Source organism: Daktulosphaira vitifoliae, unplaced genomic scaffold (genome assembly GCF_025091365.1).
Source record: "Daktulosphaira vitifoliae isolate Bord-2020 unplaced genomic scaffold, ASM2509136v1 Scaffold_5, whole genome shotgun sequence".
NCBI classification, from domain to species: domain Eukaryota; kingdom Metazoa; phylum Arthropoda; class Insecta; order Hemiptera; family Phylloxeridae; genus Daktulosphaira; species Daktulosphaira vitifoliae.
This window is the reverse complement of record NW_026099576.1, coordinates 22,835,483-22,859,094: the sequence shown is the minus strand read 5'-3', so window position 1 is coordinate 22,859,094 and position 23,612 is coordinate 22,835,483. Positions and strand designations below refer to the sequence as shown.

The following is a 23,612-nucleotide window of genomic DNA, read 5'->3' as shown; positions in this document are numbered from 1 at the left end:
TATTTGCTTAATTAAAAATAACATTATTTTTTCCCTTGATTTGAATTGATTTCCCTTGATTGAAGGCGGATTTCACATAACAAAACAATCGCCAGAACAATTTTTTTTCGATGGACAGACATAAAAAAATCACCCCATCATGTGTAATATATTGACTAACGATACTTCAAAGGATTACCTATCGCATCTAGATAGTTCTTAAGGCGTTATAGTTTTAAAAACATTCCGTTAAATCCCGAGATAAATATAATGTCTTATAAAATTAGAACTGTTATAAAACAGTCAGTATTGATATATATTTTTTTCAATTTATATTGAAATAACTTTTTAAAAACTGAACGGATCAATAATAAAAATTTTTTGATAATCCTTTAAAAATGTTTACTTTCCGATGGTATACTTTTTCTGAAAATCAAATCATTATCCAAAACACTCAGGGGCTTAAAGTTCAAAAATTTTTCATTTCAATTTTTAACAATGTTAAAGTTTTAACATTAATGTCAATGCATTGTACTTTAGGATAATAAATCAAAAATAATCCAAAAACTAGATTTTTAGGAGTTATTAGCCATTTTAGCCAAAAATTATTTTTGATAAAAATTGACTATCTTGAAGTGATGTTTTGCTTAGCAACGGAACGTCTACATTACTTAAAATCACAATAAATTATTTTAGATTTAATTTAATTTGTAATGTATTACATAATTAAAATTTCAACGACTTCTTCTAAGAGTTACTGACCTCAAGATTGAGCATTTTGTAATTTTTGGTGGACATGGTAAATTTTTTTTTAATACGCATTTTACGATTAAAAATGTTAAAAGTTATTTTAATAACTGTCAAATATCAATTAATGCTATTCAAAAGATGACTTAACTCCATTATGCTAGAACCATTCTGTACTTAACTTTTTTTAACTTTATACTATAGATTTAAAATATGTATATCAGAGCAAAATAATTTCTAGTCTAAAATTTCAAAAATTGACCAAATAATTATTTTAATATATAAACTACCTTTATTTTAATTTTACATTAAATAAATTAAAAATAAATCATTATTGATTTAATTTTTGATTAATGTATTTTTTAATATGTTTTTCATGAATAAATTGATTTTATTGACTCTTCAGGAATTTCATCGTTATCTAGTTTAGTTATTTTACTTTTCAGACTGTTTGGTAAAGTATTTATTGAGTTATAAATCGATTTTAGTGATATTTCAGTACTGTTTATCATATGAACAGCAGCCATTACTCTATGATAGGTTATGTATTCGGGATAGTACACTATCATATATCTAACAGTAGCCACAAATTTGTCTTTTATTTGAACTAGATCATCTTTGGTGTTTTTAAATCCATCATGAACCACCTAAAAATAATTCAAAATTTGTTATTAATTATCATATCTTTAATTCTTTTTGATTACCACAACAACTTTTCACTACAACTTTTATATTCATTTGACTCATCGAGTTACCCTAAGGTAAGGCGTAAAATAATTTATATAAACAATTTTAGTTTATTGTTTTAATATGATATATGAATTAAGTTAATCTTGGAAAATTAATTTGAAAAACTTGTAAGTTACACCCATTATGTTCAATTATGAAAAAATTAATTTCTACAAATTTAGGATAAGATTGATTAAAAATTATCTTGATATTTGTAAAGTTATAAAATTTTCAAATTTTCAACCCTCTTGTGGCACATTAAAATTAATGAGTTAGTTGGAATTATTATTATTTTTTATATGTTTGAATAATATAGGGGTGTAACTTTTAATTTTCATAAAATAATTATTCTTCTATAATGTAAAATCACGTCTAGCACAAACCTTATCCAAATAACTATCAACTGCTGACATTAAATCTGCCATGTCTTTAGAATGGACTGAATCTTTTAAACCTAGCAAATATTTATGTAATGATTTCCATATTTTTTCAACAACAGGACTTTTTGATAACTAAAATAAAAAATATAAAAACAATTATTTTCAATAGCACAGAAAACAAATTTTGTTCATACTTTTTCAATACGTTCTAGTAAGATTTTATGAAATGATGATTCTTCAACAATTTTCATTCGTTTTTTGATGCCATTAAAAATAAGATTAAGACTACTTCCAGTGTTGTTTGCTTTATAAAATTTCATATACTTTTATTATTATTTTTTAAATGAGATTTATTTTTAAAGAGTTTACAATAAAAATATTTACATTTTAAAGAGTAACCAAGATTTTTATATTCACGTATTTCAGGAACGTTATTCTCGATATTACTCTCCAAATCGTTAATTTTATTATTTAAAGAGCCAACTAACATTGAATACTTCTTTTGTAAGTCATTAATAGTGTTTTTGTAAGTTTCGTCCAAATAAGTTGTAGTTTTTTCAATTTTTTCACTCAACGCATCAATAACACTTTCGAGTTTTAAAAAATCAATAAAATCAAATGAAAGTGCGCGAACGACACGCATACTATAATAGAATCATTTTAAATTTAATTTAAAAATTACACGAAAAATAAAATTATGATTTATTTAACCTCAATGTGGGCGCAGAACATAAATAATGATCTTCAGTAAATTCTCTTTTAATGGTACTATATTGATCATTAATGTATCTTGTTGCTAATTTTGAATAAGGGCTAATGTTTCTTGATCTTGTCTGGTGATATGCATATTGATTTTTAACTAAAGTCACAATATTATTCATATTGTTATGCAGAGTGACAACACGTTCAATGATTTCTCCTTTAAGAGATTTCTAAATTTAATATCGAATGCATAAAATTATTTTGACCATATAAAAATTATAATGTATTAAATTTACGATTAAGTATTTTTAAAAATGAAAAACGTACAGTTATGTCTGCTACTTGATTTCTATTTAGATGGTTGTCTGTTTGCATCCAGTTTTCTTCATTTAAGAATTTTTTTATGTAACCAACAGGATATTTTTCTTTTTTCCCCAGCTTCAAGTAGATAGCACTCAATATAGCTGAGTCATCTATAGTTGCTCGGCCATCAATAATCAGTCTTTCGGGACTTCCGGACCTGTCTAAATATGTTAGGGGAAAATTTTATTATGCTACTAAAAATTATTCGTATAAAAGAATAGCATAGTTATAGTAAGTTTACTTATAATAAAAATAAAGATATACAAACCATTCCATTGCATTAAATAATTGATTCGCGGAGTAGTTGATAATACAACGCCAAATTTGTAAGGATGTTCATTGTATACTATATCAGACTTAGCTTTTAAAACATTATCATTAATGTCGTAGGATAAATCCACATTTAAATAGATTATATCAAATATATTAAGCTATAGTGGAAAACAAAAAAATAATAATAACATCATAAAAAAATAGTAAATAAATATAATTAATAAAAATAATTATCTTTTTAAATTCATATTACTATAATAACTCGCCTCATTTAATAGTTTACCCGAAATTAATTCACAATACACAAAAATCGGTCTTTTAATGTTGTTGTAATCTATAAAGTAACCACCTAAATGATTTCCCCATCGTGTCGGAGTAACTATTAGAGTTTCATTTAATACATAATCCATTTTCATTCCCTACACATTTTTAGTTTCAGAAATATTTTTAAAATATATATCTTAATAAGAAAATGATATACATACAGTGCTTTGAGCAGAAAATACACCAGAATATTTTATACCTTCACTTTCATTTGTTCTTATCAATACAGAATTTATCTTTATTCTTTGATCTTCTTTGGGGAAAATATTTAGATCTAAAGATATATTCAACGGATTTTTCCAATTTGTTAAAATTTCTGTGTTAGTAAGCACTGATATTTCCTGGCCATAAAAATGATGTCAGTAGTTAATTATAAAGGAAATATTAAAAACATACCTTTGATCCGAAAGCTGGACTAGTAAGACGCAATTGTCCACCTCCAAACAGTCCTCTTTGAAGTGAATATTGCCCATCGAGTGACATTGTAGATCTGGAATATGGTTTTCTTAAACGATCTAACCAAAGTATTCCAGACAAAGTACCCATGTAACCTTTTACTGTAGGCTTCATATTATATTGAAGAGCAGCAGTTATTTCTCTCTGACCTCTTAAAAGTTTAAATCCTATAAATTTTGATAAATTTTTTAAATTTCAATTAACTCAATCATTACATACTACAAAAAAACCTTATAATGACAATTTCTAGTTACATTCTTAACTAGCTACTAATTATTATTTTAGTAATGATAACGATATACAAATATGTATTACTATATATATAATAAATATTATAATGTTATGGTAATATTTTTTATTTTTAACATATTTAAAGTTGCAATATTTTAACATATATTTAATTTTTATTTTTATTCGATTACAAAATACGCATTTTTTAATACACTAAGTGCTTCAAACCTAACTGGCAACATTTATAATTAGGGCTAGGAATTATATACATTAATACATTTTGTTTAAGCTACTTCAGTAGGTTCCAAATTTATATAACTTTGTGATAGAATTATACAGTAACGTAAAAATATTTTTAGTTTCAGGAGGAGATAATACCCACTAATCATCTCAAAACTATAGCCTTGATAACAACAAATTACTAAGTTTTCAAGTCAATAAAAATTTATACTGACTAAATATATGGTATAATATACAACGTCAACTCCTATTTCCTTAATTACATCCAGATTACAAGTTTTATGACTTATAAGTATAATACATAAATAAATACATACTATGAAAAAATGAAATTTGGTATGAAATTGATATTCAACATTTTGTATTGTAATTTTAACTAGCTAATAAAATAAAAAATGATTTTATTATAGAAATAACTGATCAATAACCATTTTTGTAATAGTACTTCGGAATGATAAAAATAACATAACCCACACTTCACCAACACAATATTTTTTTTAAATAGTTATAACTATTATCGATTAGTCTATTCCTTAGATAATTTTTCATTTTATTAACTAATTAAATATGTATGTAAAAACAAAAGTATGTTTTTTAACTACGGCAGTCATTTGCTCAAAAAAGATAAGGTGTCAGGACAAATTTTTTTCCTGTATTTTTGGAACATTTTCAAAAGATAGGTTGAAAAAAAAAAACGGTAGCACAGTGGGGTCGAGGCACAGTATAGACGTGGCATAGATGAGATAAGTATAGATGATATCTGACAGTGATTAAAATCACTATCATAAGAAACGCTTCGATGCAAATCTGTAGATAGTGTTTCCTTTAGAGAAATTGGTGAAATATTTTAAAAGCAACATGAACTCTTATTTCTTTAATTATATCCTGATTAGTAGTTCTTTGATTTTAAAATATAATATATGAATAAATACTAATTATAGTTTTTAAATTTAGTATGAAATTGTGAGGCCAGCTATGATGTATGGTTAATAGTGTTGGGCGGTTGATAAGAAAGTAGAGCAGAGAATAAGTGTAGCAGAGATGAGAATGCTTAGTTGGATGAGTGGAGTGACTAGAGAAGATAGGATAAGGAACGAGCATATAAGAGGAAGTATAGGTGTTGCGTCAATCGTGGATAAGATGACAGAAAATAGACTTAGATTGTTTAGTCATGGTATGAGGAAAGAAGAATCGAAAGCTGTAAGAACAGTTATAGAAATGAATGTTGAAGGAAGAAGAGATAGAGGAAGACCAAAAAAGAGATGGAGGGATGCTATTGAATGCGATTTGAGGACAGCTGATGTGAGCGTAGAAGATGTGGGAGATCGTGTCAAGTGGAATCTTAGGATAAGGGTGCCCGACCCCAAGTAGTTGGGATTAAGGCAAAGAAAAAGAAAAATATTACCAGATATTCCGGTGGCAATTGACATAATATGATTGTTATTTCGGAATGTACAATTTAGCGTTTAGTTGGGTTTAAATAATATAGCGTCAAATCAATTACCTACTCTATCGGTTGTATCTCAATATACACTACACTTTAATGATACAATAAATAAATAAACTCACACATACACACATATGCATTTATAACATTGTGTCTAATGTAAGTATAACATGATAAAAAGTAACCGTAAAATGAAAAAAATGGAATATAAATTTTATTACTCATATTAAATGTAATGTAACTCGAAAAATATTTGTTTAAATGAAAAAATATAAGATTATATTTTTATTTATAATTGTCTTTTAAACAACTTTTGTGCGAAACTTTTTTTTGTAAGTTAAATATTTTTTTTTGAGAAAATTAAGAAAGCTCATATTTTTGAACTTTTGCGAGGATTTAAAAAAAAAGCTCAATTCCAATCTTGAGGACTATTAGTATGTCATTATACATATTTTAATTCAACTTTTAAAAAAACAAAATTTTTTCCGCAATTTTTCCTTTGTTGACTGGCCTAGATGTCAATTTTAAACTTGTAATTGAGCTAAAAGTTATGGTAATATATTCAATTTATTTTACTATAAACTTTCATAAATCTTTATCAAAAATTTTTCATCAACTTTAAAGAACCAAAAAAATAGGTTAAAATTGAAAATTTGGACTGATTATTTTTAACATATTAAAAATCAAATCAGTAATAATTTGAAAACAAATTTTTTTTTCTTTTAATTATTATTTTATATATATAATTAGTAATAATATAAAAAATTAGAAGTGATAGAAATAGTCTACTTGCAGATTTGAAAACAACGCGAAAAGTTGATTTAGAAAAGTATATTTTTGCTTCTGATGAAAGTTCCTTGTAGTCCAGTGCATTTTTTTATAGTAACAAACAGTTTTTATTGAAAATTATTGTATCAAGCCCTTTAAATTTTTATACACGTAAAAGTAAAGCAAAATATAACTTCTTTATTATTTTTATAATTTCTCCGTTTAAATTACAATATTAAATATCAATTTCATACTAAATTTAATAATTATAATTAGTATATATTCAAATATTATATTTTAAAATCAAAGAACTACTAATCATGATATAATTAAAGAAATAAGAGTTGATGTTGCTTTTGGAATAATCCACCAATTGCCTAATTAAAACAAAAAAAAAAAAAGTTTGTTGGGAATTTTTTCTGCTATTCTGCAAAATTACTCCTTCGTTGACTAGAATGAATCATTAAATAGAAAATTTTATGAGAATTAAAACAATGTTATTTTTAAGATTAATATGCAGTCAGAAAGTTTTATAATTATTATTTATTGTAAATTTATCAGAAAAACTCATTATTTTTTGCATTTTTATCGTAATAGAACACTTAAATAGAAATCATAGTAATCATTTCTAAGTAATTTTTGATATTTAAAAAGATTCTACTATTGAAATATCCAGAACTGAATTAATTTTAATGATTTACTTTAACTAAAAAAAAAAAAGTTAATATTTTGAATCCCTCTTGTGGGCAGGTAAAGGGTTAGATTTATAAAAAAAACCAAATGATAGATAAAGACATGCATCTAAATAAAAAAAAATATACTGATTTGGTCATTTTTGATAAAGTTATAACAATTAACAAAGTTATAAGTTTTATACACTGGACTACAAGGAACTTCCATCAGAAACAAAAATATACTATTCTAAATCAACTTTTCGCGATGTTTTAAAATGTGCAATTAGACTTTTTCTATAACTTCTAAGTTTTAATATTATTAAAAAATAGTTTTTACATATAAAAAAAAATAATTAAGAACAAAAAAAATTGTTTTAAATTAATACTGATTTGATATAATATTTAATATTAATTTGATTATTAATAAGTTAAAAATAAGGAAAATGACATATTTAACCAATTTTGTTAATCGTTTAAAGTTGATTGTTGTAAATGTTTATAAAAAAAAAAAAAAATTTATTTTACCATAACTTTTAGCTCAATTGGTAAGTTTGACATTGACATAATTAAATAGAAAATTTTATGACAATTAAAAAAATTGTATCGTTAAGATCAATATGCAGTCAGAAAGTTTTATAATTACTATTTATTGTAAATTTATCAGAAAAGCTCAATATTTTTTTGCATTTTTATGGTAATAGATAACTTAAATAGAAGTAATAGTAATAATTTCCTAGGAACTTTTGTTGTTTGTTGAAAAGATTCTATAATTGAAATATTGAGAACTTAATTAATTTTAATGATTTACTTTAACTAAATGTACCAATCAAAACAAAGTTGTTAAAAAGATTTACTCAATTGAGTTTATTATAAAATTTGATTATATTTGTAAAAATCAATTGTTAATTCAGGAGAAAAAACAATCATTTTTTTTAGAAATGATTTATATAGCAACACGTTAGAAAAAAATTTGAATATTATAGTCTAATAGTAGCACACACAAACAGAGTAATAAAATTATTAAATTACAAAGTAAAATGATTTAATTTTGTAGTTGAAACCTATCATATCAAACTTCATTCGTTAATAAATATTTTGAAAACATTAGAAATTAATGATTTTAATTGTCTTTATGGAGACGATGTAATAACTAACTGTTTAATTGATAAATTAGAATTTTTTTTTCAATTTTTGAGAGTAATATCTTCAACTAGATACGAATTGTAGTAATTTGACGTATTGTTGAAAAAAGTAGGTCAAGTTAGAGCAGAGAAAATAAATGATAGTCACAAAAAAATATCTTCTCGGCTTTGCATCGAAGCGAAAACTTAAAATATAGTAAAATAATTTTAATACGAATAAGAAATTTCTTCTTGCAAGGGGCGACTAAAGTGATGGGATCCTTGATCTTTATTGAAGTTATTGAATCTAAATGTGATAAAAATCAAACGAGTTAAAATTTATACTAACTTAAAAAGAATTAAGAAAAAATGCAAAAAATTCATTGCCATATGCGGGTTGGAACCTCGTACCCCAAGCGTGTAAAACATAAATTTTACCAACTCGGCAACCGTACGTTGCTTCCGGCGGTTGAAAAATTGGCTATTTAAGCTAGTTCAAATTTCAAAGTTATTTTTCTCGACTTAAAAGAAACAAACATATTTAAATAAGTTTAACTATCTATACTATATCAATTTTAATTTATATAATATTTATGAAAATCTGTACTCCCCTTGTCAGGTATTTTAAAATAAAATAAAATACAAAACCCAGAATTTTAACACAAAAATAGCATATTTTTGCATACGGTAGTCATTTTTACCATGAAGACAAATCCAGAGGTCAAATTTTTTTTTTTCACATTAAAGTATATTACATAAGCTTTAATTTAAGATATATTTAAAAGTGTCAGTATTTCCGGAATACTTTCAAAAATTAAATTGAAAATATCGTAGTAACAATACGCATGTTTAAAGTTTTGACCCCCCTTGTTAAAGGGGTATGATCCGATTTACAAAAAAAGCGTGCCAGATGAAAGGGGTATATAAATATTTATTATAAAAAAATAATAATATTGATCCATACATTTTTCCAAAAGTTATATAAAATATAAATTAAATAATATAACATATAAAATCGAGATTTTTTTCACGGAAATCGTACGTTTTTCTTTAACTTTGATGTCCGTTTTCACCACGAAGACAAGTCCAGAGGTCAAATTTTTTTTTTTCAAATTAAAGTATATTACATAAGCTTTAATTTAAGATATATTTAAAAGTGTCAGTATTTCCGGAATACTTTCAAAAATTAAATTGAAAATATCTTAGTAACAATACGCATGTTTAAAGTTTTGACCCCCCTTGTTAAAGGGGTATGATCCGATTTACAAAAAAAGCGTGCCAGATGAAAGGGGTATATAAATATTTATTATAAAAAAATAATAATATTGATCCATACATTTTTCCAAAAGTTATATAAAATATAAATTAAATAATATAACATATAAAATCGAGATTTTTTTCACGGAAATCGTACGTTTTTCTTTAACTTTGATGTCCGTTTTCACCACGAAGACAAGTCCAGAGGTCAAATTTTTTTTTTTCAAATTAAAGTATATTACATAAGCTTTAATTTAAGATATATATAAAAGTGTCAGTCTTTCCGGAACATTTTCAAAAGTTAAGTTGAAAAAGTTCTACTTTCTATACGCATTTTAAAAGGTTTGCACCCCCCCTGTATAAAGGGAAATGGTCCGATTTTAAAAAAAAGTATGTCGAATGAAAGAAGTATATATAAAGTATTTATCATTAAAGAATAAAGTTGATTCATGCATTTTTTAAAAAGTTATAGCAACATAATGTTAAAAAATGTAAAATATAATATCAAGAATTTTTTCACAAAAATAGCATATTTTTGCATACGGTAGTCATTTTCACCATGAAGACAAGTCCAGAGGTCAAATTTTTTTTTTTCAAATTAAAGTATATTACATTAGCTTTAATTTAAGGTATATATAAAATTGTCAGTCTTTCCGGAACATTTTCAAAAGTTAAGTTGAAAAAGTTAATTTTTTGTAAAAAAGTTACCATTTTGAAACCCCATCCTTTGGGCTGTTAAAGGGTCAAATGTTCACAAAAATATATAAAATGATAGGTAATTATCTAAGGTATCTATAAAAAAAAAAATTATATTGATTCGGTCATTTTTAAAAAAGTTATGGCAATTTTAAGTAAAAAAAATTGAAAAAATATCGAAAATTAGCGATTTTTAAATTTGTAATTTTTTGGGGGATTTCCCCCGTTTACGGGGAACGAGGGAATTTTTTTCAATTTTTGAGGGTAATGTCTTCGACTAGATACGATTTGTGATCTTTTGACATATTGTTCATCAAAATCGGTCCAGCGAGAGCTGAGATTGAGCGTTCACAGACACAAAAAAAAAATAAAAAAAAATAAAAAAATAAAAAAAAAAACACATCATAGTAAAATTAATACCTTCTCAGCTTCGCATCGAAGCTAAAATTCTATCTTTTATATGTATGTTATAAGTTTTTAACACGCAGTTTTTTTTCTCTCAGGAGAAATGGTTTAATAAAAAGAATATCAAATAAAAAGAAAATATAAATTTAAAAGTAAAAAAGTATAAATCCATATATTTTTTGGTATATTATAATTTTGAAAAAATAAAATATGAAATCAAAAATTTTAAAACAATAATAATTTGTATTTTAACTATGGCAACCATTTGTGCGTAGAAGATCAGTTGTTGGGACAATATATATTTTTAGCTTCAATGCGAAGCTGAGAAGGTATTGGTTTTACTATGATGTGTTTTTTTTTTATTTTTTTGNATTGGTTTTACTATGATGTGTTTTTTTTTTATTTTTTTGTGTCTGTTACCACTTTTTTTCAGCTCTTACCGAACCGATATCTTTCAATAACACGTCAAAAGATCACAAATCGTATCTAGTCAAAGACATTACCTTCAAAAATTGAAAAAATTTCACTCGTTCCCCGTAAATTGGGTAAACCTCCAAAAAAATTACAAATTTAAAAATCGCTAATTTTCAAAATTTGTTCAATTTTTTTTACTAAAAACTGCCGTAACTTTTTCAAAAATAAATATATCAATATATTTTTTTTTTATAGATGCTTGATGTCTTTACCTATCATTTGGTATATTTTTTATGTAAATTTGACACTATATCTGCCTACAAGGAGATCTTCAAAATGACAACTTTTTCACAAAATATTTACTTTTTCAACTTAATTTTTTAAAGTGTTCCGGAAAGTCTGACACTTTTATATCTATCTTAAATTAAAGTTAATGTAATATACTTTATCATGGGAAAAAAAATTTCGGACTTTATTTTATCTTCACGGTTAAAATGGCTACCAATTGCTCATTTTGTGTGAAAATTTTCGATTTTGTATTTTACATTTTTAACTTTATAATGCTATAACTTATTGAAAAGTGTATGGATCAATACAATTTTTTTATGAGAAATAATATTTTTTAATAATCCCTTTTTTATTCGACATACTTTATCTTAATCAAGATATTAATAAGGAACTAGCAGATCATATAGCTTTTGGAATAATACACCAATTTTTTAAAAATTAAACATTATCTACAGATTTGCATCGAAGCGTTTTTTATGATAGAGATTTTAATCACTGTCAGATATCATTATACTTGATCCATCTATGCCACGTAACCACTGTGTCGCGACTCCTCTGTGGTGGGTTTTTTTTTAATTAGAGTATGTAACATAATCTTTAATTTAACATATGTCTGAAGCTTGGAGTTTTTTCGTAACATTTTTAAAAATTGCTCTTTTTTTCCCCTGTAGGCAGGTAAAGGGTCAGATTTAAAATATATATATATCAAATAAAATAAAAATAACTAAGGATATTATAAAAAAAAACTTTTTTGATTGATTAATTTAAAAAAAGTTTTGACAATTTTAAGAAAAAAAAGTTTAAATATTTACCAACTTTACAAATCGTAATTTTTTACAATTTGAAAGAGGAGATTTCCTTTTTTATAGGAAACGAGAGACATTTTTTCAATTTTTAAGAGTAATGTCTTTAATTAGATCTGATTTAAAATCTTTTGACATATCGTTAAAAGACATCGGCCCAGTGAGAGCTGTGACACAGACACAAAAAAAATAGTAAAATTAATACCTTCTCAACTTCACATCAAAGTTAAATCACAAAAAATGATAATTGTATCAAAAGTTATAAGTGTTGTCTCTTAGACAATGAAACATTCTGTATAAGTAATTGCGAATAAAATGCACAATTAAAGTAAGATATAAGCAGATCACTTTACCCTTTTAGATACGTACAGAAACAAGAAATTTTAATAATAATATTATTATTTAATAATAATCATAATAAAAAAATCAATATCGGTATCAAAAGTTTGTCAATGAATTCATATTTTTACTCATAAATTTTAATTGACAGTTTAAATTAATTAATACAAACCTGCTTTAGCGGAATTGATCATAAGTTTCATTTCGTATTCATAATCAATATTTTCACCAGAATAAATTTTGATTAAATGTTTCTTATCCAACATGTTATTTTTAACAATCATAGATGAAGTTAATTCTGCTTTGTTTTGATTGTTATCAAGAAGCATATGGAATATACTAGGTGTGTTAACTTCTGATGTTAACTTATAGGAAAAGTCGCCTAAATCTAAATAATATTTCAATTATTTAATTTTCAAAAAAAAAAAAACAAATTGCTATACTTTTAAAATTATGCTCGAAGTCAAAAATAATTATTTGTTTTTGATCGCCTTTTTGGTATAGTTGCTCATAGCTTATCATTTGTTTTGATATTTTCAAAGTTCTTTGGTACGATCGTTTTTCTTTCGTATTTGTATGGGGCATGATGAGAATATATGATATCTATTAAAACATTTTTCCATTAACAATTATCAAATATTTTTAAAATTTGGTATTAGATTTTAACATTTAAAAACCATACTTCTTTTCCATTATTTTTATTTTTATCGTTATAATCTTTAAATACAAATCCAAGCGTTGCAGACAAGTTTCTATTTTGAGAAATATTTATATTACCATCGCCTTTTAAAATAATACTATATTTTTTTATGGAAATCGTATACTCTAACCTTATATTAAAAACAAAGGTATTAGTTACATCAATACCACATTTTCTAATTAAATATTATTTACTTTCCAGAATACAAAATATTTTCATTGGACGTAAGCTCAAATACAGCCAATCCATCTGTATCTGAGCCATTATTAGGCTCACTTTTTATTTTTATTTGAACATTCTTCAAACTCATAGCAGGGCAATCTAAAAATCCATTCAGCTTACCTCTAAGAACATCTAAACTAATTTCTCCAGTAGATATAAAATAGTTTGTATCTTCAGAACCAGGCCATAAAATCTTATAATATATACATATATTCAAATAGTTTCTTAATTATTAAAAATATTAAGCAAATACTTTTGTTTGGAACTCAGTAGACTTAGAACTTTTTGATAAATATTGTACAAATATTATAGTATTGTTGCCAAATGAATTATGAGAAATATCAATGTACACATTACGAGGTTGAAGTTTAATATTAGCTTTAAATCTCGTTTCATCTTGAATTGTTCCGTTAACATTAAATTTGAAAGAATCATCTTTTACCTTAAATAATACAATATTAGTTTTGAAAAACAAATTAAACAATTTTACTGACTTCATAATCTGAATTAATTTTATATACTCCAAAAACACTTGGACATTGTAGATTAAATTCGAACTCTCCACTCTTATTGTTAGAATCCTCAATGAAAGATACACTAATATAGTTTTTATCTTCAGGATTGCTATCATGAATATGATATATAAATCCCAAAACAGTTGCTCCCGAATTTTGATTTCTTGACTTAATTTGGAATTTCCCTAAAAAAAAAAATAATATTTTGTATATCTATTCAAGAATTAAAAAACAAAAATACCCTTACCATTAACTTGATGATTTAACAAATTAACAACATAAACATCCCCGTCTAAGCTAAAATTTTTATTTTTCTTAGATAATCTTCCATTTATTTCACCATTAAAATCATTCCATTCAATGTAATTTTTACTTTTAATATTATAGGGTTCTGCTATTCTCAATAGATAAGAAAAACTCATTTTTAATTTTTTTATGGGACTCCCCAAAGCTATACTACGTGATTCAACGTTATTTAATAGTTGGGTTGATTTTGAGTTTTGTACAACATCAAAATTTACGTGAAGTTTATAAAATGGATTTGATATTTGAGCCATGATTTTTGTTGTAATATTATGAGTAACAAGAGACACCTGAGTATTCATATTAAACTCATCGCCTTCAAGGATAATTGACCCTTTTAAGGATGGCCTAAATTTTGATACAACTACAGCCAAATCCTCTAGTGTAATCTTATAACAGCTAGTAGTATTATGTTCAATTATTACGTTTCCTTCAATGTTCAAATTAGGTAAATAAGATTTTGGTTCGGAATTGAATTTATCTTTGTATTCAACTTTGAAAATTGGAGAATAGCTGATTTTATTCTCATCAAATTGTTCACCTTTAATTCCGAGAGCTAAGGTGTGTTCTGAATCACTTAAATATTTTATTTCGATTGATTTTTCTTCATTTTTATTCACAAATTCCCCAGTAAAAATAATTTTTTTTGATGAAGTCAATAAGTGGGCAATTATTTTAGTTTTTTTCAACATGTCATAACCCATTGCAAATTCTATATCACGATTTATGTCAGAGTTTGGTGTACTAAATGTTATTTTAACCGATCTTCGATTTATTACTATGAACATTTAAAGAATTGAATATTAAGAATAATTTTAAATATTTAAAATAAAATCACTCACAAACATTATTATAAGAAGCTTGTAAAACATAATTTGTTAAACTTTGATCGAATTTTCTTAATTTAACGGACATTGAAATACGTCCATTGTATGGTGATATTAGTTTAAAGTTACTATTCCATGAGAAACTATAATCGACATAAAGTGATAATCCTGCTAATTTTCCAAATTTTTCAAAATTTCTCGAGAAGGATTGTCTATAAATAAGTTAAATATTAGTAGTTTTTAATTATAATTCTATAACTAATAAATTAAATGATCAAATTTTATTACTTTCTAACATCAGTCGAAAATGATTTATATTGAAGTGGTTCGCCTAACTCTTGTAAAGTTGCAAAAGCCTCTGATTCAAATGTCAATAAATCCATTTCAGGTAAAGGTAAACCCACGACCATTTCAATTCCACGACCCTTGACAGTTCTCAGGAAAAAATTAGACCCGGAAGATGTATGAGCAGAAGACGATATTTTATTCCCTACCTCAACTACATAGCCATCCACAGATAACATTGTATTAAAGTCCACTGATCCACTATAATAAATAATATTTCAATCATATTAAAGAACGTATTTTGTAACAATGTCTCACCTTGGTATGAATTGTAATGCAAATTTTGAATTTTGAGGGTTTTCTATATAGTCTTTCATAAAAATATTAGCATTCATATTAAATTTAATAATAGAATTTGCTTGAATTTTCATGTTGATAGGAAAACCAGTCATAGTAGCATAAGTTAAATCATTATCTAAAATAGGAATAAACTTCCTAATATTGAACTGAAACAGTAAAAATTAATGCATTTAAAGTTTTTTAGTAATTTTTACATCAATATAAAAGTACAACTCATAATTTTATTTACAAAAACTTACGTCAATGTCTTTTGCTGTTTCTAAAGTGTCATCAAAATGTTTGTTAAGTTCATCAATTAAACTTTGATATGTAACTTGATTTTTCAAACCATGAAAAGTAAACCAACTAATATCACTACCCATTACTTTTAAGACTAAATCTATATTAACAGGTTCATCTGATTTTTCAGAAGATTCTTCAGAGCTCACCTACAATTTTCAGAGAAAAGATTTTTTATTTTAATTTTTCAAAAATATGCGAATTGGTAACAAGAATTTTTTTCGTGGGATCTTTAATCTCTATTTTCCGATATTTTCNGGTAACAAGAATTTTTTTCGTGGGATCTTTAATCTCTATTTTCCGTTATTTTCAGAAAATTTGTTTGATTTTAAAAAGACAAGAATTTGATATTGAGAAACCAAAAATTCCCGTTTTACCCCTTATCCTAGTATAGTCAAATTATATGTAAATTATTTTAACACTCGTAAAAATAACTATAAAATAATAAAAACAATAATATATTACCTCTCTATATTTTGATTTTTCATTTAAAACTTTCACATTATTATATTTTGTTGCATCTTTTAGTAAATCTGCAGTTTTCTTTGAAAAATATCTTATGGGTTCATCTACAGATTCTAAAATACGCTCCATATTATCACCTCGATAACTTATCTATTATGAGAAATTTAATTAATAATTCAAAAATGCTAATAAAAATTAATAAATTCTCTGTTTTTAACCATTATACCTCTAGTACATCATAACTATGACCAAAAATAGTAGTTTTTAACGTAAATGAAGTTGAACGTGGTACAAAAGATCTAAAATTAAAATGTATAAAAATATAATACTAGTTGTATCATTTCTACTCAATATTAACAGCAGTTACTTTTGTGAATATAAAACATCACCGTTTGCAATAAATTTGCTGTTGAACATTGAGCATTTTTGTGAGAATTCAAAATTTTGAGAAAACCGTAGAACGTCATTAAAAGATTTATTCTTTGATTCATATTGTATTCTTCCGTAAATTGATTTTTGATCTAATTTTTGTGCATCATTTGTTGATTGAAGGTTATTCAAATAGCTCATTATATATGTTCGAACTGCTGCAAAGAAGATATTTAGTATTATAACATATAAAATATTTTAAGATTATTAGAAACAGTCATCTTACAATAATGTAATAATATTTGAAGCTTTTTCTTAAATAAATATATCTCGAGAAATAATTTTTCATCTAACTTCTACAATAACTTAAACACCATAATCTTAATTTTTTTTAATAATTAGTATCTTACTTACGTTGATTTATAGAGTCTTTACTTTCCAGTACATTCTTAATTATTGAGGCTTTATTAGATGTTGGATATAATGCAAATACTAAGAAAGCTTTAATTCTAAGCTCGGAATCTTTAATTTTATTTATAAAAATAATTTTACAAGCTTCCTGAATCTAAGTGAAAGTATTTCAAAAAACTATTTTTATTTTTTATTTTTCAAATGTATAATAATACTAACCAAAGGATTCTGAGCATATGTTTTAACCATGTCTAAAGCTGCTGCCTTAATTCTTGGCTTGACTTGATCACCAACAATAAGCATTGCAATATATTTGGTCAAATCTTCACTCATATATTGTATATTTCCAATTCCTTTAAGACTAGCAATCGCTAGATCTTCATCTTTAGCAGAAATATTAATTTGGCCTGCTTGTGCTAAAGGACCTGCCAGATTTTTCAATGCCTGATCTATTTCAGGTTTATCATATTGATTTGTATAGGCTAAATATTTTCTTATCATACAACCTATTCCTAAATATGCTTCTTTTTGAACTCTTCCATTGAGCAAGTCCTAAGATTTTATTAATCAAGAATTATTTTATTTTATAATTAAAACTACAAACTTCTAAGATTCGTTTAATTTATTTTTGACATCCTAAAAGTATTGATTTACGAGTTTTACAGTAAATATAAAAAACCCAACACAGTGGGATCGTGGCACAATGAGGACGTGTAATAGTTCAGTCAAGTATAAATGATATCTCACAGTAATTAAAATCACTATCATAAAAACACATCATGCAAATCTATAGGGTTTAATTTATAAAAAGAATCATTGAATTGAATTATTCCAAAAGCAACAAGAACTCTTACTTGTTTATTTATATCCTAATTACAAGACTTATGATTTATAAGTACAACGTTTCAACAAATAAATATTATAGTAATTAAATTTAGTATAAAATTGATATTTAATAATCTAATATTTACGAAGAAATTATAAAAAGTTTTTAGTTGTTGTTGTTACAGGATGATTCTTTAAATATTTTCGACTAGTATTCTCTTAATATAATAACTATATTAAGAAAATTTTTAATATTATTTTTTAATTTTATATATTTCTTCATTTATTAGTTATTAAGTTTTTTTTTAATTCATCCCTTAGACCTTTTAAGGATGTCAACTATTTATTTATTTTTTAAATGATCGTATTTGAAAATGATTTTTGAAATAAAACATGTTTTTAGTAATTGAAAAGCTATCAATATTTTTAAATATAAAATAGAGAAAGACCACAAACGTAGCCGCCTGTATCTTATTTTCAAACTTGAGATAATATACATCAAGCACTACCACGTTATAAAAAAAATAAAAAATATTGAAACTAAATCATCCTTTAAAATCAATTTATCATCTTTTAGCAACCATCAGAAAACATTTTTCTATAATCATATCATCATTAATCTCATGACCCTATTTTTAGAAAAATTATTATTTGTGTTCCTATTTTCAAGGCATGCCAAGAAATTTATACAACGCGATACTACTTTAATATGTTTTTGATGAAACGCATTTTTAAAAGTAAAGGTTAAGTTGATAAAATACAGTTTTGACAACACAACTCATAATTATATTTACCGACACTATGACTATAGAAGATAACGTAGGATTGTTAACATTTCCTAATCTAATAAACCATGAAGCTGCCATCATATCGCTAATTTCATTACGTTTTACTAAAGTAGCAACAGCTTCAATCGATGAACCACTATTTGTTAAAATCAACGCTTCTACGAAAATAGATCTAAAAATATAAAATTTATTTGTAAATAAAAATGTATTAATTTTTTTTTTTTGTAATTAAAACAAATTGTATTGTAACAATTTTTTACACACCTGATAACTTTTGAATTTTTAACTCTAGTGCTACTTTTTAATTGAGAAAAGGCAGCTAAAATTTCTTCCTTAGTAGAATCCTTTAATAGGGTTACGAGATGAGTGAATGTCCTAGATCCATTATAACTGATCACTGGTTCTACATTTTCTGAAGCTTCTTCAGCAACTTTTACCAGTAAAGCTTCATTTATCAGTTCAATATTTGGAGTAGGTTTTTCAAAAATTAGCGATCGAGATACAGTTGGCAAATTAATTTCTCCTAAAATAATAGTCGTTAAACGTATTAGAATAATGTGTTGTGATAACAATTTCTTCCTTTTTTAGTTAAAATAGAACACTAACCTGCAGTTATATAGTTTTTTTGCTGCAAGATTAATCTAGTATTAGCCGTAATAAATGTGGTTGAACCTATTTGACCAAATGGTTGATAGTTATAAATTTCATTACTAGAAACTGAATAAATGCTAAAGTCATCAATAATGATTTTTGCATTTTGCTGAGCTTTAGAGAACGGTGAATTTTTATAGTTCTAAAAAACACCAGCTTTTTGATGAATATCATATTTGAAGCATAAGAAATCATTTAAGAAAAATCATATGTTTTTACCGTTGTTGGTCGCAATTTTGACCAATCAGAAATAAAAACCGTTTCGTGTTCAGTACATTTTGTAAAATCTTTTTCCTTTGTTACCATGGATTTCCCAGATATTGTTGAATATGTGTATTTAGTAGAACATGTCCCTAATATATCGGTCTATAAACAAACTTTTTATAAGTTTTATACATTTTAATTAGCAATATTAATAATAAACCTCTAAAATTGACTCTGAATCGATATCATGTGACAATGAAATTTGTAAAGCAGAAATAATTCCTCGTTTTATGTTCAACGAAGACGTTTTTTCATTATCCGAAGTACAAATATTTGGAGAAATTATTCCATTATTGTAAGAAAATAACACTGGAGATCCTTCTAAGTCTGTATTACTATACATCTGAAATTTATTTTATAAAGCAACCACCAATTAGGGTTTAAAAAATTATAAAGTACACACAATAATAACATTTATTATAAGTTTTTGTATGCTCCTGGGCGATTTTTTTTTAACTTATACTCAACATCCTCTTGAATAAGAGTTTTATTGATTAGATTAGGGAAGATGTGAAAACATAAATAATTCGTTAAACTTTGGAACTTATTCATGGAGACGTGGCGCATTTTTAAACGAATATATACAGGCCTAATTAACTGGAAATATTTAAATTTATTATTGAAAATATAATTAAAAATAATTGTGAAGTATTATAATTTTATAATGTAACTATAATAGATTTAAAAATGATCCCATCTTCGGCTATCAAAATTTTATTATACAAATGTTGTAGTAGCTTATGTAAATATGTAAAACGAAAGTCTGCTCTATAAATAATATATCAAAATAAAAATATAAAAATAAATAGATAATTTTGTTTGTTTAATGTCCTTTTTGGTAAAAATTACAAATATAATGCAAACTTGTTTAAAATGTAAAAATTTCTATTAAAGTTATATATTAAAATAGCTCTTAAAATTGAAAGCCCAAAGAAACAGAATTATATTCAGAGTGGTGCAAGAAGTCTGAACACCTCCATTTTTTCTAAATTACATTATAAAGTAACATAGCCAATGAATACATTATAAATATAACACTGAATGAACACCACTGAGTTTTAAACTAAAAAGTTTTTAAATCTGATTATAACAATTATAGTAAGTAGTTTTAACAATGAAGGAAAAATGTAAATTAAGTCCTACTATATTATTATTATTTTTCATATAAAATCATTAAGTGTCATTCATTGGGAAATTTAAATGTTTTGCATTAAATTTAAATAAAAATATCTGTGTTAGTTAATTATAAATAATTTAAAATATAATTATAGAAAATTTTACAGAGATTAAATATTTATTAATTTTAAATGAGTGCGACATAATTTATAAATTAATAAGGAACAACTCGGCTAATTAGTTTTACTAACCTTCATCCCTTCCTGAATTTCAATGTCACTCAAATTAAGTATTGCTCCACAATTGTCCACTCCCATTATTTGTACTTTTCCTTTGATTACGATCGTTGATGAATTGTACTGACTATTTGTAGGGGTGACGATTGTAGTTTTACCGTCAAAATCATAATAGTATATTTTATTAGGTTCAAAATGCACATATGTGACGGTGTCGGCTCCTGTATCAATAAAATTAAAATATAATTACAATTCGATACTAATGATTTTTCTCAGCAAAATTTATTAAATTAAATAAATTTTTTGTTTTCTAACCTTCATTACATACTGAAGTACATACAGTTTCATCTTCATCTGCAAACATTAAAACAACTTATAATTATCATAAATAAAATATGGTAGTTTTATTCTTTTTATTATAGTTGTACTTTTTCAAAAGCTTTTATTCAGAAAAATATTTTGTAAAATTTAATCTTAAGTCGATACATATATTAAAGAGTGGTTTTATAGTATTGTTTATAGATATTACTTTGAATTAATTAAGCATTTGAAAAATATATTTTTTTTCAATTAAACACGAGACTTACTTTTGAATTCTAATGAAAATGTTATTCTTAACGTCAAGATTAATACCAAAGTTGCTAAAGGGAGTCTTTGCATATTTGTTATAATAATATAAATCACTTTTACATAAATTCGTTAAAGCTTAAATGATTTTTGTATAAGCCAATTTTTTTTGAACAATCCAATAAATTTTATATTAATATTCTTTTTAAAAATACTTGTAATATCTGTAAAAGTAAATTTAAGAACATTGATTATTACTACATTTAAAAATTTCAGAAGTTTTAATTACTAGGGGAATATTCACATATTTCAATTATTAGTATTTGTAACTATAATTAATACTAGTAACAATTATATCATGTAATAGATAGTAAAAAATAAAAAAATAATAAAATGTAAAACGTTGATTATTATTCATTATGATTTTATGTATAAAACTTGTACCTACTTTTTGATCTGTCGACAAAAGTAAAGCAACGTTTAATGAGCGATGTAATACATTTAGATTTTAAAAAGAATTTTAAATATTATTTTTTTTCGTACATGAGTATTTATAAAATATATTAACTATAAATGCACGTAAAGCCTTATTGTGCATGATCTCGAATTTATTTCATGTCAAATGATGTTTTGAAAAATGCTTTTGCATTTAAAACATTATTTAAAAATTAAATTTGCGAAAATAGTACATATTACAGACGTAATATACTGATTTCACAATTACACAATTAAAACACCGAAGATTAGAATTTTGTCTCATTTGAGTATTTTCCTCAGTCATATTTTAAGCAACAATTTGTTAAAGAATATTGGTTAAAACGAGTCACTTTTGTTAAAACTCAACTCCCAATAACTAAATTTCTTGTCAACGAAATGTATTTTCTTATTTTTGAAATTCGAAGTTTTTAAGTCTATATGGTTTAATTGACAGAAGTTACCATTCGTGGTAAAAGACGACAGAACTAGGGTCATAAAAATCCTCTGCCGGTCAGTAATGACCTACGAATATATAAATAAATATGGAAATATACTACGCAGTTCTGTGCTGTCAATGGTGTCCTAGAGCAATTATGTATTTATCAACTCTATTTAACAACATGGGTAGAAATTTAATTTTACATGAGAGATTTTACACACATTAAACACTATATCAAAGCCACTTGTTATGCATGCAATAGCTCTCTAATCTCAATAATATAAATAATGTAACATAATGAAATGCTTTATCATTTTTTTTTTGTTTTTATGATTAGTGATACAACGAAAAAATATTCTCGAGAGAATTTGTTTTTAATTATCATTAACTAAATCCATCAATTTTTTAGTTTCGAAGCGAAACTGAGAAGGTATTAATTTTACTAAGATGTGTTTTTTTTTTTTTTTGTGTGTCTGTTAGCACTTTTTCTCAGCTCTCACCGGACCGATTTCTTTCAATGATACGTCAAAAGACCACAAATCGTATCTAGTCGAAGACATTACCCTCAAAAATTGAAAAAATTTCCCTCGTTCCACGTAAATGGGGTAAACCTCCAAAAAAATTACAAATTTAAAAATCGCTAATTTTCGAAATTTTCGAAATTTTTTTTACTAAAAACTGCCGTAACTTTTTCAAAAATAAACATATCAATATAATTTTTTTTTATAGATGCTTGATGTCTTTACCTATCATTTGGTATATTTTTTATGTAAATTTGACACTATATCTGCCTACAAGGGGGGATTTAAAATGACAACTTTTTCACAAAAAATTAACTTTTTTAACTTAACTTTTGAAAATGTTCCGGAAAGTCTGA

General features: G+C 25.0%; 1 protein-coding gene across 2 annotated transcripts; it reads right to left on the bottom strand.

The window, feature by feature from the left end:
- Window positions 1–974: 974 nt before the first annotated feature.
- Window positions 975–22,325, bottom strand: LOC126906585 (apolipophorins-like). Of its 2 annotated transcripts, none has more exons than XM_050687229.1 (35): window positions 22,268–22,325; window positions 21,840–22,043; window positions 21,568–21,606; window positions 21,268–21,473; window positions 20,061–20,243; window positions 19,856–20,002; window positions 19,592–19,778; window positions 19,250–19,508; window positions 18,992–19,157; window positions 17,592–17,924; window positions 17,376–17,526; window positions 16,960–17,176; window positions 16,819–16,891; window positions 16,593–16,742; window positions 16,088–16,276; window positions 15,807–15,994; window positions 15,492–15,749; window positions 15,219–15,415; window positions 14,321–15,154; window positions 14,053–14,258; window positions 13,812–14,000; window positions 13,531–13,751; window positions 13,319–13,466; window positions 13,080–13,239; window positions 12,809–13,024; window positions 3,894–4,120; window positions 3,659–3,838; window positions 3,440–3,592; window positions 3,169–3,331; window positions 2,865–3,061; window positions 2,547–2,767; window positions 2,220–2,479; window positions 2,030–2,139; window positions 1,839–1,967; window positions 975–1,373 (listed from the first exon to the last, which is right to left on the bottom strand). In XM_050687229.1, exons 2-35 carry the CDS (start codon window positions 21,910–21,912, stop codon window positions 1,101–1,103), a joined length of 6,903 nt encoding a protein of 2,300 aa, XP_050543186.1. In that variant the 5' UTR covers window positions 21,913–22,043; window positions 22,268–22,325; the 3' UTR covers window positions 975–1,100. The 2 variants fall into 2 exon arrangements, with proteins under 2 accessions (XP_050543186.1, XP_050543184.1); XM_050687227.1 differs by having other exon boundaries at window positions 976–1,373; window positions 16,960–17,179.
- Between the last annotated feature and the right edge of the window lie 1,287 nt (window positions 22,326–23,612).